Source organism: Pteropus medius, unplaced genomic scaffold (assembly GCF_902729225.1).
Source record: "Pteropus medius unplaced genomic scaffold, Ma_sr-lr_union100, whole genome shotgun sequence".
NCBI lineage: Eukaryota > Metazoa > Chordata > Mammalia > Chiroptera > Pteropodidae > Pteropus > Pteropus medius.
Genome location: NW_024349797.1, coordinates 14,172,450 through 14,190,915, shown reverse-complemented (window position 1 = coordinate 14,190,915; position 18,466 = coordinate 14,172,450). Strand labels below are relative to the sequence as shown.

The window sequence follows — 18,466 nt, the reverse complement described above, 5'->3', positions numbered from 1 at the left end:
TCCTTTCCCTGCACTGGAGCCGGTGTTTCCTAAGTGTTGCTGCGAGCAGCTGGCTTCCCAGCATTTGCCCTGAGTTCAGCCCAGATGCTGAAAGCGGTGGCATCTATGTCCCAAGTCTGCCTCGCAGTGCCCAGGTCAGAGGTTCAGAAATCAGTCATAGTGACTGCAAAGTCTGCCAGCAGCTCTGGTCCCCCTTCGGAAAGAGAAGACCTCACTTTGAGTTTGCTTTCACTCTACTTTGGGTTCAGTGTCCTTCCTGAGGTGTGCCCAGGTGCTGCCGAGTTAGGACAGGGAAGGGGAGGGATGATGTAGAGGGGGCACAGGAGGGCTGGCTCGCTAGGACAAGAAGTGGCTGATCAGGGTGGTGGCTCTCCCCCCCAGGTGTTGTACATGGACGCCGTAGAGTACTTCCCTGGCGAGATGCAGGAGATCCTGGACCTGATGACTGAGAAGGAGCTCCGAGTGCGCCTGCCGGTGGAGGAGCTGGAGCTTCTGCTCGAGGACTAGACACCAGGAGGGGATGGGGCCACCCCTCCAGGGCCATGTCGCCTGCCGTGGGAGCCAGGACGAGCAGGAGGAGACGGGTGACACATGCGTGCGAGTGTTAGACTCCTTTTTAAGTTTCTAATTTGTGTCTGGGTTATCAGTCTCTCACCCTTGCACATTTTTTTTGTTGTGCAAATGACACAAAAGCTATCGTTTTACATATCATATATGTGAATCTGTGTATGTATGTGCGGAGATGAGCATCAGGCCAGGTAGTAACTAAGCCTTTGTGGTTGGTGTGTGTGAGCTGTTCTGCTCTTTCTGGCCAGTGCCGGCCCCATGGAGATATACCTGCTCAGCGGGCACCCTTAGTGGTCCTGCCAAGTCTAGCATTGCTGAAGAATTTCTTTGGCACCTCATCTGGAAAAGCTAGTGTTGTAGAATAGAATTTTGGCTAGAAACAGATGGACACTGGTTGGGACAAGGAGGGAAGGCAACATAGCTAGAGAGCACTTTCTAGGGTGGCGGCGTGGAGCACCCGAGGGAGTCGGCCAGGCAAGGGGACGCCTGCTGCCCCACTTGCTGGCTTCAGGACTAACGTGTTCAGAAAGGAAGGAAGGGCAGAAGCTCTGACACATTTTTGGACGCTCTTGAGGACGATGCAGCGTCCCTGACCTGGGTTTTTTAGGAATCCTCTGTCCCTTAGCAGCACCAGTTCTCCCCTCCTGCCCCACGAGTGAGAGAACCCGCAGGCATTCTGGGAGGGAAGGATGTATTTTCTTGTGACGCCAGAGCCATGTGAACTTGGCTCTGTTGCTTGAACAGCAAAGCTCGCTGGCTGTGTGGTTGCGATCCTGTCTTCCCCATTAGCAGCTGCTGAACAGTTCTATCACCAGCACTGGGGGCGTGATGTGGGGCAACAGGGAGTGACGTCTGCACTCTTGTGATGGCCCAGAAGGTTCCCTGACACCTGGATCTACCAATTATTGCTGCCGAGCGGCGGGTGTCAAGGTTCCAGAAACAGGATGAACTGCTTGAGAAAGAGCGCGCTTTATTGGGAAGAGAGCACTGAATGACGGTCCCTCCACACATCATGCTGAGAAAGGGGCACAGGACACAGGACGTTCTGCTAATGAAGACCAACAGGAAACGGGTTCCTCCGGGCAGCTTCCTCGGCCCCACCAGCTGTGGTTCGCTAGAGATAGAGCCCTTCAGGGGTGCCTTCCTGTTTCTTATAAAGAACATTTTCTTTAGATTTTTTGAAGTCTTCATTTGTTACTTTCATTCTACGTTCTCTCAAGGCCATCAGACCAGCTTCTGTACAGATTGCCTGTAAGAGAACAGTATGTTCAGACAGTGCAATACTCGTTTACATGCTAACAATTCAGAGCTATTTTGAAGTAAGGTGTAAGACAGTAAACACGAATTGTTCAAATCTATTTGGGAAAAGATTCGATTTTAAAAATTGTTTTAAGCCTTCTAATTATTTTCTCAGAGAATCTGAGGTAGCTTAGACTAGAGTAACTGAGGAGGAGGATGGGCCAGGAATTGAGGCTTTGGGTTCTGGTATCGGCTCAGGTGCTAACCAGCCATGTGGCTTGGCCGATCAGTGCGTTCTCACAGTCTACTTGCAAGGAAGTAGTATTTTTAGGAAACAGATGCAATTATACTGAGAAACTGAGGCAACAGAGTATATATCCATTTCATTGCTCTAGAGTCATAAGAGAACACATTCTGGTTAAATAGTGTAAGTTTCAACATAGTATTTATTCTAATATATTTCCTCAATATATTACTTGCCAAAGTAAAAGAAGAATATAGGCAACATGTGACAACACAATCCTGCATTGAAGTTTCTATTGGGTTATGGCCATCAGGGTATTTACTTCAAATGGTTCAGCAGAAAAATACATTTGTGCATAAAAAATAAAGCAAACGGGTAAAATGGTACTATTTGGTAAATCGAGGTGATGGGTATGTGAGTGTTTACTATTGTTGCAACTTTTCTGAAGGCTTGAAATTTTTCAAAGTAAAAACGTTGGTACAGAACTAAGTAATTTCCGTTTCAAAAAGAAATTTTCCTTCCTAAGACACGAATCTCATTCTATGTCAACGATACGAATCTCATTCTATGCCAACGATACGTAGTTCTGTGCAGGCAGCGGCGTGGAAAGGCCCCACAGGAGCCATCCCGTCCCTGCCTAATCATGGTATTTATGCCTGATGGAAACCCAAGTCTTCCCATTAAAAAGCAGGATATACCCATATTCAGTCCTCTAAATTCTGGGAAGAAACATCCCAACTCATACATGTACATGGTACAACCAAGAGGTACAGTCCAGCCCAGGTTCTCACCTTGATGTCAGCACCAGAGAGGTCATCTTTAGCCATGATCAAGTCGTCCAGTGTCACGTCATCGGCCAGTGTCATTCTGCTCGTGTGGATCTGGAAGATGCGCTTCTTGGTCTTTTCGTCCGGCAGGGGGAACTCGATCTTCCTGTCAATGCGGCCTGAATGCAGGTAGAAAGGCTTTCACTCACAGCCCTGTGCAGCCCCCGGCTCTGCCCAGCCCAGGAGGAGGTCTTAGCCCATCTCCTCACACGTGCACTTTGTCAGTGTCCTTTGGGAAGGGGTCCAAGTCTTAAAAAGTGAACATTTGTCTTTGTAGTTTGTAAATTTCTACGTTTGAATTCATCCCGTTTAAAAAGTTCTCACTGCTACCTTCAGAAACGAATGAAAGGAACAATTCCTAATGGCACAGTAAGTGCAGAAAAACAGATCAACCCGGTTAAAAAACGTTACTAAAGAGAAAGCCAATTAGCTACTGCTGTTTTGGTGCTACATCAATGTAAAAAATGAACCCGAACTCATATGAATTCTTTCTTCAGGAAAAAAAAAGTTCTTGAGGCTTAAAAGGGAGCATTTGAGAAAGAAAAGATCATAAGGTAAGATTGGAATTCAAAGAGACAAGCTGCAGAGACTACATCCTGCTCTTAACTATAATTTCAAAGGGTCAGAATTTGGGTAAGTTATTCTAAATTTCAGTGCAGCATTGGCCTTACATGTATCATTCTATAATCTGACCTGGTCTGATAAGTGCTGGATCCAAAGTTTCTATTCGGTTTGTGGCCATGATAACTTTGACGTCTCCCCGAGAATCAAATCCATCCAACTGGTTCAGCAGCTCCAACATTGTTCGCTGAATTTCTCTCTCACCACCGGAATTTGAGTCATATCTTTGGAAAAGAAGAAAAAGAGAAGGAATGAAGACCAAACTGATCTGCTAACGGGAAATTACAACAAAATGCCTCAATATTTTTATCTCAACCCTTATATCATACCCTCAATTACTCCATCAAAAAATATCAGCACACCCTCTCAATCACCAAATTACACGTCACATTATTTTCTTTGTAGCTGTTTTCGTGCCCGAAGTTACTTCCTCTGTCCTATCTCCACATCTGGTTTCACCCTGACTGTGAGCTCCTTGAGGGCAGAAACTTATGCTCACGCCTGTGTCCCCAGAGTCCAGGTGATGCCTGGCTCAGAGCAGATGCTCAAGGCCTGGTTACCGACTGACCCATCTCCAGACAGTCACAACTCCTGGGTACCTGGGAGAGCAGTGTCTATTGCAGCCACAGAGGACCAGACCACATACAGTAGGAGCTGTGGCACAGCACTGTGCAGGTCACTCAGGGAGTGCCTGAGATGGTCCGTTCTCAGAGAAGAGCTATGTGGTTTCTACCTCTAAAGGATGCAAAACAGGTTAAAAAAAAAAAAAAAGTCTACCTTTTTGTCCCAATGGCATCAATTTCATCGATAAACACGATGGATGGTGCGTGTTCTTCAGCGACTCGAAACAATTCCCGAACGAGCTTGGGCCCGTCGCCCAGGTACTTCTGAATAAGTTCAGAACCAACCACTCTCAGGAAAGTGGCCGACGTTTGGTTTGCTACTGCTTTGGCTAATAAGGTTTTACCTATTTTAGATTGAAAAACACAAAAGGAAAAAAACTTCAAGCGCCGTTGTAACTTAAAAACTATCAGTACCACCTTAAATGGACATCCAAAATGGACAGATTCTACGATGAAAAGGCATGCCGCCATGCGGATGTCTTGACATTCTGTTCTCCCAGTCCCTCCAGCGTGGGCAGTCCCCAGCACAGACCCTTTGGGAATGTGGTTTCACTCAAATGACCCCTCTTCCTTTTCATTTACATAGCAATGAAATGCTAAGTCCTGGATTGCACAACTTACACAGGTCATTTTATTGCACAGAAAACCATATATATATGTGTATTTTTATTTTCATACTCTTATTCATCTAATATTACATTTAGTACCAATGGACCAGGAGAACGAACCTAATCTGAACAGCACAGGATAGCTTTAGGATCAGTGGTTCTCCACCACGGCTCTGATGCTTGCCCACACTCCAGGTGACTACTTCAGAATCTTCAGGGATGGGAAGAGGCATTCGTATTTTTTAAAGCTCCCAAGATGACCTAGTATACAGCCAAACTTAAGCACCCTGTTTTATTTTTTCTTATAAACTTATTTTTAATAGAATCACATTACTTATAAATATTCAAAAGTTTTGTTTTATAGCACATCCACTAGTATTATCAATTGTTTATAGAAGAGGAGTTCTTGGAAATTATAAATGCATTCACACTGAGCAGGCATTTTTTGGGGGGAGTGCCTACTGGTGTTTTTGTTACAAGCCCTACTCTATTTTTAACACATTAACTCTGCAGCCTGCAATTTCAAGTCTAAGATAGTTCAATTTCTTAATACACCGGTTATACAGATAAATCTACTTTTATGTGAGATATTTTTCCAGAGGAATTGCTTATTCGCAAATTCCCCAGTGTTGCTTAGAGCACCTTGTTTTAAAAAAAGGATTTGTGGCATCCTCATTCAACAGTTAAGTAATTGTAACTAGCTCATTCTGCTGCTCAAGAGATGAGCTGAATGCCTGGAAAGTGTCAAAGGCACAGCACACATACCTGTGCCAGGTGGACCATACAGAATGACCCCTTTAGGGGGCTTTATACCCATCTCTTCATAGTATTCAGGATGAGTGAGCGGAAGCTCCACAGATTCCTACAGAAAACAAACACCCAGTAAAAATAAAAAGCTTTCTTACTGAAATCATCATCATAGTCGTAAATCAGCATTATGAATATATCTTGCTTTCAACAAAAGTAAGCTAAAATTTCAGTTATTCTTGTTGGAGACAATGTGCTTGACTTCGACCAGCAGCAAGGACATACTGAAGAGGACATCTGTCCTACTGGAGCTCCTGGCACCTATTCCCTGTTCCTAACAGCCCCGATCCTCTTTCACGTCCCAGGAGAAGTTAGCCTTGAGAAACAAGCCCTTTCTCAGTAAATGGACTTTAAAAAGTTACAATTCACCCTTTTCAAATTAAACTAGACAGAAGCTGACAAGATTTTCTGATTGCTGTTACCATCTGGGCCATTCTGCAGCTGTCTGTGAGGTCACCAGTGGACATCTGTGACAGCTTGGAATGACTTCCCTACAGATGAAAGAACCTGCAGAGGGCTGGCCCACAGCCATCCTAAATGACCACTTCCTAGCAAACCCAGGACGCGAGCAGGGGCTGGGATTACGTTCTAGACCCCACCAAGTGCGGAAGTGTGTGTCATTCGTCCTACCCCGTACATCACCAGTGGCTTCCAGAGAGCCACAGCAGAAATCAACATGACTGGAAACTATAAGCACACAGCACTAGTAGACATGTAAAAAGTATAAGCTGCAGCTGCCGCAAGAACTGTCATGCATTGTGTTATTTCTATTACCTATGCCTTATTAGCACATACAAAATACAACTGGCAAGCTCTGAATCAGTTACTGGTCTGGACGAAAAAAAAAAAACCCCCAAAACATGCAAAACAAGTCCAAGTACCCTAACCGTAGACATAGTAAGAAACCCACAGTCTAGACACCCAGCGCTGGTTCCTAGACGTACCTTAATTTCCTGGATTTGGTTGTCCAACCCCCCAATGTCAGCATACGTCTCCTGTGGGGCCTTTTCCACTTTCATCACTGTGACCAAGGGATCCGTGTCGTCCATCAGCACCCCTATCACGGCATGCACCTAACAGAGAACATTAAGCTTCAACACAGGAATATGAGGATCACACAATTCATTTACAACAAAGCAGTGCTGATCACCTGTGGAACATCTACGGATGGGTCCAAGAGGAAGGAGAAAGCTGGCTTGAGACACTCGACTTACCTTGTGGTTGAGCAGGACCGAGCAGCCCGGTTCCAGCAGATCCTTGTCTACAAATGAAAGGATGCTGACGTAATGTTCTGAGCCCACAGATGTAGATACAATGGCGTGATTGTCATCAATGATCTCTTCCAAGGTTCCCACTGACATTGGCGTCCCTCGCAGATCATCCACCTTTGACCTTTCTTCCTGTGTAAGAGTACGCCAAGAAGGAAAAGCACGTTAGACCTGTGGGTGATGCTGACAGCTCACAAGGTTTACAAAGAAGTTGGTGCTTTTGAGAGACAGCTAATAATAATTCATAAAAACCTGAAAGGTTCAACTACTTGAATTTCATTTATTCATTGACAGTTTTAGGGATTAAATAGAATTCAGTTTGTAAAATTGAAAGTTACAGTAATTTCTTAATTTACCTCTTGCTTTTCTTCTAAAGGTTTCATTTGTTCCTGATTTCTAATGAATTCTTCTTCCATAAGAAGGTAGTCTTTAATTCTCTCTAACTTCAATAATTTTAACCGGCACTGAGTGTGAGGTGTCACTGTAATTAAAAAAATAAAGTTATATTCTACTTGAAGCTTTAAGTTAGCAATTCAGTTTATTATTGAGAAAAAAAGACTTAAAATAAGCTTATTTTAGTTGGACAGACTCTGAAAAATTAAAAGTTTGGTGACCCTAAGTAAGCAGGTGCCTAATTGCAAAAAAGGGGATTTGGGCAGTTCTAAGAATGTAAAAACGGGGATGAAGTCCATGACCAAACAGCTAACATACAATGAATTATACCTACTGACCTGCCTATACACGTAAGTAATAAAGTCATAGACCCAAAAGGTAGTTTGCTTTGGCTTTTATTGTTCCCGACCGGTGCTAATAAGATGGATACTTGTGCTGTTCAGTCAGCATAACTTGTTGCACACTAGCTATAACACACTCTCCGTTTACAGGAATGTGAAATACTAGAGATATTAACATATGTGACAGACATTTTTCCTACATTCTTTTGTGGGTTTTTTTTTTTTTTTGACTTCTTACGCTATACATGGATTTTAAACATTTATATAGATAAACCTCTTAATCTTTTCTTTTGTAGTTTCTGGGATTCTTGACTTCTTCAAAAGGTTTCTCTTCCTCTAAGGTTAATAAATTTATTCCTGAATTTTCACTTACTTATTTTCATATGTAGATCTAGAATCCATCTGGCAAAAAGGGGTCTAATTTCATTTTCTTTCAATAGCAAATAAAAGATGCCAGCCATTTATATTAAACAACCCATCCTCTTCCCACTAAAATATAGCCTTTACCATACATTATTTATCTATATAACTTGACTGTTTTTGGACTTTGTGATCTTCTAGTGACCTGATGATCTACTCTTTATCAATACCATATTGATGCATTACAGTAGATTAATGGCACATTTTTTACTGACTCCCTTCTCTTAACCAAGCAATATTTTGAAAATTATTTCATCTAAGTAGGAAGGGACTAATTTAGGTAAGGGTATTTGAGGTATTTGAGCTGAAGCCTGAAGGGATGAGAAGCAGGCAGCCATGGGAAGGAATAGGGAAGAACATTTTGAAGCAGAGGGAAGCAGAAGACATGGGCACAGCACTGATGTGAAGAATCAAAGAGCACAAGACAGGGCAGCAAGCAAGACCAGCAAAGCGGTGGTGGGGCTAAGGATGGACACATGGGCTGGGTCAGGTCACCTGGTTTGAGTTTGATTCTAAGTTCATTAGGAAGCCACTGAAAAATTTATTTTAAGTACCACATGATGTGAACTCCAATACATTTATTCATGAAATGATTGCGTTTCTAGGTTACTCAAGCTCAGCCTGAGTTTTCTAATCTAAGACTGTACTTTTAATACGCTAGAAAAACTGGAGTTTCTTAAAGTAAGATAGTCGTACACTGTTAAAAGAAAATATAGCTTTGATTCCAACTTAGAGGAATGCCTTGCACAAGAGTTAGATACAGTCACAGAGCTAGAGCTTCAGCCACGCCCTGTTCCCTGTCTCCACAGTCCCGCCTCTAAGCTCCAGGTACACAGCTGATTCCCCTAGGACTCGGAAAGACAGCAAGGAAGAACCGTGTTGTTACCCAGTGGCAGTTTGCTGGCAGCATCTGGTCCCTTTGTTTTCTTCTTCTTTTTCCCCACTCTAGTTGGTACAGGAGGTTCATATTTCTTTTTCTTGTCCTTGAGTTTTCAGAACAGCAGGGGAAATCAATCACACAGGAATCATATTAAAACATAAACATTCCTTAGGACCATTATCTATTTCCAAGTGATATAATTTTCCTTATCTTTTAGGATGCTATTAAAAACTGTCCTTTAAAAAAAAAATGAGGTTTTACATTCCTGCAATTTTAATATGTGAATGTAACTGATATTATTATATATAATGGTAAGTTGTTCAATAAGGAATATAAAAATCAGAATTCAGAGTTACATGCCAAAAGTCTGAGTTGATATAATGAGACAATTCTTCACATCTCAGGATATTAAACACTACAATTACAAGCAAGTTATTTTAACACGTCTGTAATGTTACTAATTTTACACATTTAAAAATCATTAATTTGTCGATACCTATTTGACAGGTCAATTTTTCTAAAACACGAAAAGGGTACTGTATCTGCAGGCCACACTGGTTAAATAACTATAGGATCATTTGTTTTGCAAATGATCATTTAAATCATTTTAAGCTTCACGAATCCCCAAAGAACTTCCCGAGATCTCTGACATTTCCCACAACCTGCTCACATCACAGACATATCTGGCTTATGTACCTTGTCATCCTTCTTGCCACCTCCGGGACCATGACCACCACTCTGACTTTGACCCTGGGGAAAAAATGTCAGAGCTGTAAATTCAGAATATGGTCACTTCAAAAGAACATCCCTTTAACTTCTTGTGATTTGGGGGTCACCAGCACTTCCTCCCTCATTTCAATATTTCTGAACTCAAGATGTACCTACAGTCACTGTGCACATTTAGCACAGTAGAAATTCTTTTCTGAAAAGCTGTTATTAGCAGAGCAGTGGCGCACCTTATAATTGACTGCACCTTAAATCAAGGACAACTCTTGTCAATAGATAATAACTAATGTATCTTAATGAAGCTAAGATTCTAAGACCCTTCCCTCCTTGAGAGGAAGGTACAGAGTTCGGCATTCTTTAATATAAAACTACCTGAGGCCATCCGAGAGTTTATTTTGTGGAATTAGACCAGGAAAGGGAAATCATTTTACCTATTCAACAATGATTTATTAATCATTTACTCCTTACTAAGATCACACCAAGATCCAAAAGACTTCCCTTGTAACAGCAATTTATACATCCCCATCTCTAAAGCCTGGGGTGCTCTGGGCTGGTCTTTTTTCCTCAATCTGAAAAGCTGAATCACCTTAAGGTATCAAGAACTGATGTGTATTAAAGAATAATCAGCTCAGTGGGATTTCTGATTTTAAAAGACCCTTCGGTTATAGGACAACATGTAACAGAGCAATGTCTCAGAAATGATGGCATTTTAAATGAGTAACAGTGAACTTATTGGGGGGCCCTGTCAGTCCCCTCAAATCACTTCTAGTTACCTCTAATACACTGCCAGCTTCACTATCATGACAAAACTACTATATCTTGGTTACCTAAAAGAGTTAAGGTCAAATATATTTCCCTATGTGCAGGATTCTTAAAACTTTGTGCCTTATAATGAAAAAGGTAATTAAGGTCTCTGAGAAATTTTGAGAAGCAGTTATACTATAATAGGCTGTCCAAATTATAGGTCTTTATCAATTACTTATACCCCCTAAGGCAATCTGCTGTTGGCTGAGGCAGCTGTTTGTGGGGTGCTCGCTACATGCCCAAGTCTGTACTAGACATTTTCCTTCACTGTCTCATTATTCCACACAATCCTTCAAGGCAGGGTTCTTTATTCCCACTTTCTAGAAGAGGAACTGCAACGAGCCTAAGAACATGGGTTATGGAATCGGGCGCATCCAGGTTTGAATTCGGACTCCATTAGAAATAGGCTAGGTGACCTCAGGTAAGCCTTGGTGTCCTTGACTAGGGATACTGGCTCCTAAATATTACTGAAAATGAGGCAACATACGTAAACCGCTTCCTGTTTACTTGACTCCTAGTAACTACTGCCCAACATTGTGTTGTTAGTGAATAAGACATGTCGGGGTCAGGATTTAATTGTTGGTCTGGATACAAATCTGGACTCTGAAACAAAGCCATCTTGGTGTAGCTCACTCTCATCTATCCCCTATCTGTTTTTGTCCAGGGCATCGTATCTTATTAGGACTTGGCCTCCCAACTGAGATCCCCATGTCCAGTTTCTCCTTGTCAATCCAGCTATTCTCCTTTAAAACAAACAGCCGATCCTTTATTCTCCTTAAAAACCTTCATTGCTCCCCAGCATTTATAATGTACTGTCCCATCTCTTTAGCTTAGCATGCCTGGCCCTCACCAAACTGGCTGCAGGCTCATCTACTTTTCAGATGGACTTTCCAGGTTCCTCTACTTTTCTCATGATCCTGTAAGTCTTGTTCCACGGGAGGACGTTCTGAACAGGTCCCGAACTTTATGTCTGGGGCATTTTACATGATGTTTCCTAGTCTCAAATAACAAGTATACCCATTATTGAGCCCTTGCTATATGCCAAGCAGTGTGCTAAACATTCTCAGGGTATCATCTTACTTAATTCTTACAGACGCTGTGAGGTTAGTACTATCATTAGCTCTAATTTACAGATAAAAAACCAAGGCCCAGAGAAGTTAAGTAGTGCCTATTGTCACCAAGCTTGTCAGAGACGTAGCCAGGAATCACACTCAGGACTACTGGACGCCAATATCTGTGCTCCTCTACTGCATGGAAATCTAATGCATCATAGCAGGGGCTCTAGAAAAGACTAACAGGGTTCGTGTTCGAACACAGCCACTTACTGTGTCTCGGTCTCCTCCCTGGTAAGTGAGGATAATACTACTTCAAGGGACTGTTGTGAGGAATACCGAGAAAATGCTGGAAAAGTACCTGGCACATTCTTCTCAAGCTTAGATTATTATCCCAAGACCTATGAGTCTATGTGATTTGGCCTTCTTGCTGTTCACAATACAGGCTAAACAGCCCTATCTCAGGCTCTTTGCACTTGCTGTTCCTTTTCTCTGGACCTGTTTCCCTCAGATATTTGCATAGGCTACTTTCACTTTATTTGGCTCTTTGCTCAAACCTCATATCCTCAGAAGGACCTTCGCTGATACCCTATGTAAAATAGCCACCCCTTCACATTCTATGCTTTCTTAAAAAACAGACATAACAATGGCCACTCCATCCATCTCCATCCCGTTCCCTGACAATATTACATATTTCTTTCTGTATTTTTTGTGCCTTATCTAGAATGTAAGTTCCATGAAAGCAGAGACCGTCAACCACGCTCACCTCCTATATCCTCAGTGCCTAGAAGAGAACCCGCCCCCCTCAAAATGCAGGTGCTCAATACATATTTGCTTATGAGCGAATAAACGCCAGGTGTTATTATTCCTAATGCACCAGGGGACCTTTCCCTCCGAGTTTTACCTGTTATAAAAGCGTCAGTCTTTAAGGATTCCTTCAAAGGCCCCCCGTCTTCCACGACTCGGCTCTCCCCTCCTCAGCTGGAAAGAAACCCTCCCTCTCTCTAGAGACACAGCCCTCCACCTGAGCGGCTCGGAAAGCATTCGTCCCAGTTACTGAAGGAGGCTCCGTTGAAACTCCCGGCACTGCTCAGCGGAGACCCGGTCGGCGGAGAGCAAAGCTGGGCATCCTGACCCGCTCTGCAGCCCCAGTGGCCCTCCTGGGAGACGCTTCGTGCAGAGCCCCGGCCCCAGGTCCCCCGAGCCAGGCCCGCTGGTCGGACCCAGCCCGCGGGGGACCTGAACGCCGTCTCCGGGGGCCTCCGTCCCCCGCGGAGGCCGAGCCGGCGGGCGAGGAAGCGACGGACCCCGTGCCTAGGGCAGCCATCTCGTCCCCTCGTCTCGGGCCACCCCGACACCGTCACACCGCGACCCTTAGCCGAAACCCTTAGTCACTCACCATCTTGATTCGGCTGCTTGAGCCGCCGCTGCCGGAAGTGAATTAGCCACTGCGGTCCGTCAGAGGCGGAAGTTGCCGAGGGTCGCTACGGCGGCCGATAGGAGCCAAATCCCGCACGGACGGAGTCGCGCGCCAAGGCATCGTGCCGGCGGGTTGCGACAACGATATATGATAAGATGTGGACGTTATATTTTACTTGAAAAAAGTTTTGTTTTGCAGTTATTAGGCTTTTGTCGACAACAAGAGAGCCGAGTCATAGAAGATCGCTCCGAGTGGGGCATTTGAAGGAGGCCTTAAAGACTGACGCTTCTATAGCAGGTGGAATTCGGAGGGAAAGGTCCCGTGGAGCATTAGTAGTAATAAAAACAGCTGGCATTTATTCGTTAGTTCACTAAGCAGATAGTTATTGACCACCTGCGTTTTGAGGGGGGCGGGCCTCGACTTGGCAATGACCTCGACTGTCAAAAAACCAAGACAATTGTGAAAATATAAAATGTTTTAAACATGCAAAAATCATAACTGGGAAGAACTTTACTTACTGCTCCAAGAATTGGAATGGCATTTGGAACTGCGAAATTGACATATATTTTTGCATCAACTTCTAACTTATTATTTGGTCTCTAATTAATCTGCTCATCGGAGAGCGTTTGTTTATCTAATAAATTACCTAAATCTTTTTTTTACTCATGACTTGTGATGATGTCAAATGTTGTTTTAAAATCCTCATCTTGCATCTAGTTGTTAAAGTTCATCATTTATTACATCCACCAGGACACTGGAAAAATGGCAAGCATTTCTCTGGCTTCTGGAAACTTCCGTCACAGGTGCTCAAAACACTGTAACTTGCTGAACTGGAGAAATGGATCTCTTTGATCTTATTTTTTCCTGCTCAAGATTAATTTAGGCATTTTAGCTATGAAACACTCAAAATATTTCACTAACACACAACAGGTGCAAAATACAGGAAATTTTTCGTTTTCATCATCACTAAAATTCTGAAAGTCTTTCTACACCAGAAAGTCTTGACACCGTCGACCTCCACTAACAGATCCGGCATGTACGTGATACATGAAATGATATGATGGGTTAGGTGCGACAACTCACCGTGAACGTTGACAGCAGTGCCGGTGATTTGTATGGAAAGTCTAGGCAATCCTTGTGAACCTGAAGGCATCACATTCAAAGAAAAGGCTAATTATCAAAACTTAAAAATATTTAAATTCTGGGGGACATGCTTTAAGAGGTGCCTTCTGAATGCACAGCAAATACGTTTGTCTCTTTTCTCCCTGTGGCTGACTCTCTCAGTATTCTCCACACGTTTGGGAGTCATCTCTGAAACCCTCTCTCTTGCAGCTTCCAACCTCCCCAAGTGCCAAGTGCCCCAGAAGTCTCTAATCCCCTCCCTGCTTTCTCTTAGCTTTCATTATGTGAATAGACTTTGTTTTCTTAGCTACATTTTGCCAGTTTCTTGGATTTCCCTGACAAAAGGGGCACAGACGCTGACCCAGTCATGGAATATCCTTCTGTCTTAGCAGAAGTGGAGCTGGGAAGAGGATGGGAGGCTATGAAGAGTCACATTGATTACTTTTGTCTTGGTTACATGTGGAAACAATACTTTTTTTTTGCAATTTGCCTAGGCTTTGTTGAGTATATCCAAGAATTTAAACACAATATTGACTTTTGCAATAATGTCTACATATGTTTATAAATATGTATAGCTATATATATATTTATACATATGCTTGTGTTTGAGTATGTGTGTATATTCTCTTATCTCTGTGTATGTATCTATATATCTATACACACAGGCAGGGACATCCTACAAGCATCTAAAACTGAACTTAGCATTTCCCCGAGACCTGTTCACCCTCACATGTGTTCTATCCTGTCTAATGATACTATGCAGATTCGTAAGCCAGAATCTTCCCCTCTTCTCTCTCCCATCCCCAACCAGCTCAGTGGTCAAATCTCATCACTTTAACTCCTCCATGTTTCAACATCCCACCTCTCTTTCCATTGCTGCCTAGTTCAGACCTTGTTATCCTATCTCATGATTCATTCATTAAATAATTTCTGAGCACTTACCATTGGCAGGGTCTGAGGATACTGCAGTGAACAAGCAGACAAAAATCCTTTCCCTAATAGATTTTACAATAAACAAGTAAATAAGTAAAATATATAGAATGCCATGGAGAAGATTAAACAGAGAAGGATAGGGATCATGCAGCCATGGTGGTGTTGAGGTGGTTTTGACTTTACATAGGCTGATATCTGAGCAAAAACCTAAGGGAATGCGAGGGCTATTCAGATATCTGGGGGCGGGAGGGTGGGGGACAGTTTTTCAAGCAGGGGGAGCACCAGGGCAAAGGTCCTGAGGTGGGAGCCGTAGGGGACGGAGACTAGAGACACCCCATGTGGCCAGGAAGTCAAAAATAGACATGTAACTCCCATGGAAGCTCAGGGGTTAGAGTCAAAGCAATATAACCCGGCAGTAAAGAAAGTTGCAGATTATGGCATCGAAACCACTGGGTCTGAATCTGGACTCCATCACTTAATAATAGCTGTATTGGTTTCCTATTGATACTATTAGAAAGTACCACAAATTAAGAGTATTCCTTTCTGGAGGCTCTAGAGAGAGCCCATTTCCCTATCTTTTCTAGTTTCTAGAGGCCACCTGTATTCTTTGGCTTGTAGATGCCTTCTTTCTTCCATCCTCAAAGCCAGCAACATTGCATCTTTTTGACTTTGCTTCCAATATCACATCTCTTTCTCTGAGCCTCTTCTGCCTCCCTCTTCCACTTTTAAGGACCCTGACAATTATATTAGGCCCACCGAGACAACCCAGGATAACCTCCCTACCTTAAGGTCAATTATTAGCATCCAGATTTCCATCTGCAACCTTAGGTCCCCATTACCATGCAACCTAACATACTCACAAGTTTCAGAGATTAGAACATAGACATCTTTGTATGGCAGGGGGATCATTATTCTGCCTAATGCACTAGCTATTCAAACGTGGGCATGTTATCTCCCACTTTGTGCCTCTTTTTTTTTAAGTAATGAAGGAACGATCTGGCATTTCCCCAAAAGGTTGAACAGAGTTACCCTTTTGACCCAGAAATTCTATTTCTAGGTATACACCCGGGAGAAATGAAAACGTTTGTCCACACATAACTTGTATGTGGATGTTCAGTGTTATTCATCATATCCAAAAACGTATAAATAATCTAAATGTCCATTGACTGATGAATGAATAAACACAATGTAGTCTATCTATAAAATGGAATATTATTCAGACATAAAAGGAACAAAGAACTGATACATATAACATGAATGAAAATGTTCTAAAATTTACTGTGGTGATGGCTGTACGAATCTGTGAATACAGGTTTCCCCTCCTATATGAAAGTAGAACAGTCCTATGAAAACTTTCGTAAGCCAAAATGGTGTAAAGTGAAGAAGCAATTACCTTAGGACACATGATGCTATTTTCACTTTTCACCCTTTTTTACATAAAAATGAGAATCTTCTTCCGAGTTCTTTTGGTTAGCAAAAACAGGCACTAATGTACGTCTTTTATAAAAGTGAAGCGGCATAAAGCAAACTTTCAGAACGTGGGCATACCCGTAGACTAGAAAACATTGAATTACACACTTTAAATGGGTAAATTGTATGGTTGCGAATTATGTGTCATGAAAGCTGTTACATTAAAAAAAAAAAGTTGGGGCAGTGTAGTCTGATGGTTAAGAGCACAGACTCCGTAGCCAGGCTGCCTGGGTTTGACCCCCAGCTTGCCATTCACACAGCATATGCACGTATGACCCCAGACATCAGTTTTTCCATCTGTAAGCTGGTGCACTAATAGACGCTACTCACAGAACTCCTTGAAATAACAAATGAAGTGACATTTGTTAAATACTTACAACAGTAGCTGGCATGTAGCGTGCACGACATATGTTTGTTAAATAATTTTTTTAATGAAGCATTTGGGTAAAATGACTCGAAGTTTGATCATCTGTAACCAAAAATAACCCCCAGCTTTAGCGCCCAGGCTACTCCTTACTGTCTGTGTGTCTCCTATGCTTGGCGACGAAGTAGGAATGAATGGCAGCCAGTTTTCTGGGTGATTGAAGGGTGCATGCAGTTCAGACATTCACAGGCAGAGGGAGCCACATGACCAAATACTGCACAGTGGCCTGATTAGAAGTCCCTCGTGGAGCAGGTCCTGGCTCCTGGGTTCCTGCAGGGTCCTGGGTGCTCTCCCTGACTCTTCTCATCCCTTTTCTGGGGTTGGCCCACCCTCTTTCTCACCGTGGCCCTCGAGCCCTTTGGCCGAGAAGCCTGGTGTTTGGCCGCTGTCAGTTTCAAACCCTGCCCTCTCAGGCATTGCTTCTGGAATCTTCATTCCGGTGTCACCGAGGCCACCTTTCTTCCCTCTGTCCAGGCTCACCGGGCTGGTCCACCCTTCACGGACACTGCGCGAGCCCCTCTCGGTGCGGGAACCAGACCACTCCATTGTCCCTGGATCCCTGGTCCCCGCTTCCTACCCGCAACCGTTACTTATTTCTGTCCCCCATCCCTCGCCTCGGGGACCTGATCCTCAACGATGAACTAAATCTAAAGACTTTGATTCCACCTACCGAGTGCCCACTACCCACCTTCTTAGATGGGATCAGATGACCCACGACAAAGCTTTGAGTTTAGTGCGTTACCCTCATTTTGCAGATGAGAAATGGGAGATGTTCAGAGGCCTGCTGGAGATTTTACAGCTGAGGGTCTGTCAGGTCTCAGACACTCTGGCTCCCAAACTTTATTTCCATCGCCTCTTTGTCTCAAGAAAATCCAGAATGCTTTCCAACTGGGGTGTACCCTAAAGTTCGCATCCTGCAACTTGGGGGCAACTCCCTACCCGGAGTGCCCCAGCGCCTCAGCAGGCCCTTGGGGAGCCCCGTGACCTCTGCGTGGGGACACTTCTACCCGGCTTCCTTCTGCTTAACCTTCAGGTCTCAGCTTAAAGACTTTGGGGACCGACTTGGAACCCTAGAGTTGGTATGAGGATTATTTTAAGATGAAAAACACTTGAGATTCAACAGATACAGAAGGAAGCCTTCTCGGACCTTCCCTTATGTGACTAAAGGCAGCAGCTTCTGTGAAATGAAGCTGCCATGAATTCCGTCTTCCGAGCGAGTCTATTTCTAGGCGAGAGACCAAGAGTTAACATACCATGAATTCCATCTCTGGGGAGTTTTATGGCCCTGAAGAAGACAGAAAGCCTACTCCTCATCACAGACATCATCACAGACTTTCTCATCTCCTATTTGTTCTGAAAATCCATTTGTCTTTTCTGAAAACACCTATTTGTTCTTCCCTCAGAAGCCTTTTCTCCCTCTTTCCTTTTATCTCTGTATTTACATACAGAGGTATGTAAGCCTCTGACTGGAACCACGATTGAACTATCTATGTCGTTTGTCGGCTCCATATGCACCTGAATAAACGCTTTTTCTCCTGTTAATATGGCATTTGCCCCAATCAATAAACCTCAGAGGGTAGAGAAAAAGCTTTTACTCTCCCAGAACATTCCACCTGGGACATTTTCTCCCTGGCCCTCATAACTGATCCCCGCCTTGGTCACATCTCCTCATTCTTC

At 43.4% G+C, this 18,466-nt stretch overlaps 2 protein-coding genes across 2 annotated transcripts in view; one reads left to right on the top strand and one right to left on the bottom strand.

The window, feature by feature from the left end:
- NRDE2 (NRDE-2, necessary for RNA interference, domain containing) overlaps positions 1 to 3,384 on the top strand; it is a 43,407-nt gene extending 40,023 nt beyond the window's left edge. Inside the window, exon 14 of the mRNA XM_039884008.1 lies at positions 382 to 3,384. Coding sequence (XP_039739942.1) covers positions 382 to 507 — 126 coding nt within the window. The 3' untranslated portion in view covers positions 508 to 3,384. The remainder of the gene's footprint in view (positions 1 to 381) is intronic.
- On the bottom strand, positions 1,518 to 12,916 carry PSMC1 (proteasome 26S subunit, ATPase 1). Its single transcript, XM_039884009.1, has 11 exons — positions 12,820 to 12,916; positions 9,535 to 9,588; positions 8,845 to 8,941; positions 7,161 to 7,285; positions 6,751 to 6,936; positions 6,481 to 6,609; positions 5,495 to 5,591; positions 4,276 to 4,465; positions 3,571 to 3,722; positions 2,842 to 2,996; positions 1,518 to 1,816 (listed from the first exon to the last, which is right to left on the bottom strand). Exons 1-11 carry the CDS (start codon positions 12,820 to 12,822, stop codon positions 1,682 to 1,684), a joined length of 1,323 nt encoding a protein of 440 aa, XP_039739943.1. The 5' UTR covers positions 12,823 to 12,916; the 3' UTR covers positions 1,518 to 1,681.
- Positions 12,917 to 18,466: the final 5,550 nt, after the last annotated feature.

Bases quoted from the DNA above. Each gene is read 5' to 3' on its own strand.
- PSMC1 (XM_039884009.1), bottom strand. The intron at 3,723-4,275 runs GTAGACTTTTTT...TCTTTTCCAAAG, and splicing joins GATGCCATTGGGACAAAAAG to ATATGACTCAAATTCCGGTG. The intron at 1,817-2,841 runs GTGAGAACCTGG...GTTCTCTTACAG, and splicing joins TCTCTGGTGCTGACATCAAG to GCAATCTGTACAGAAGCTGG.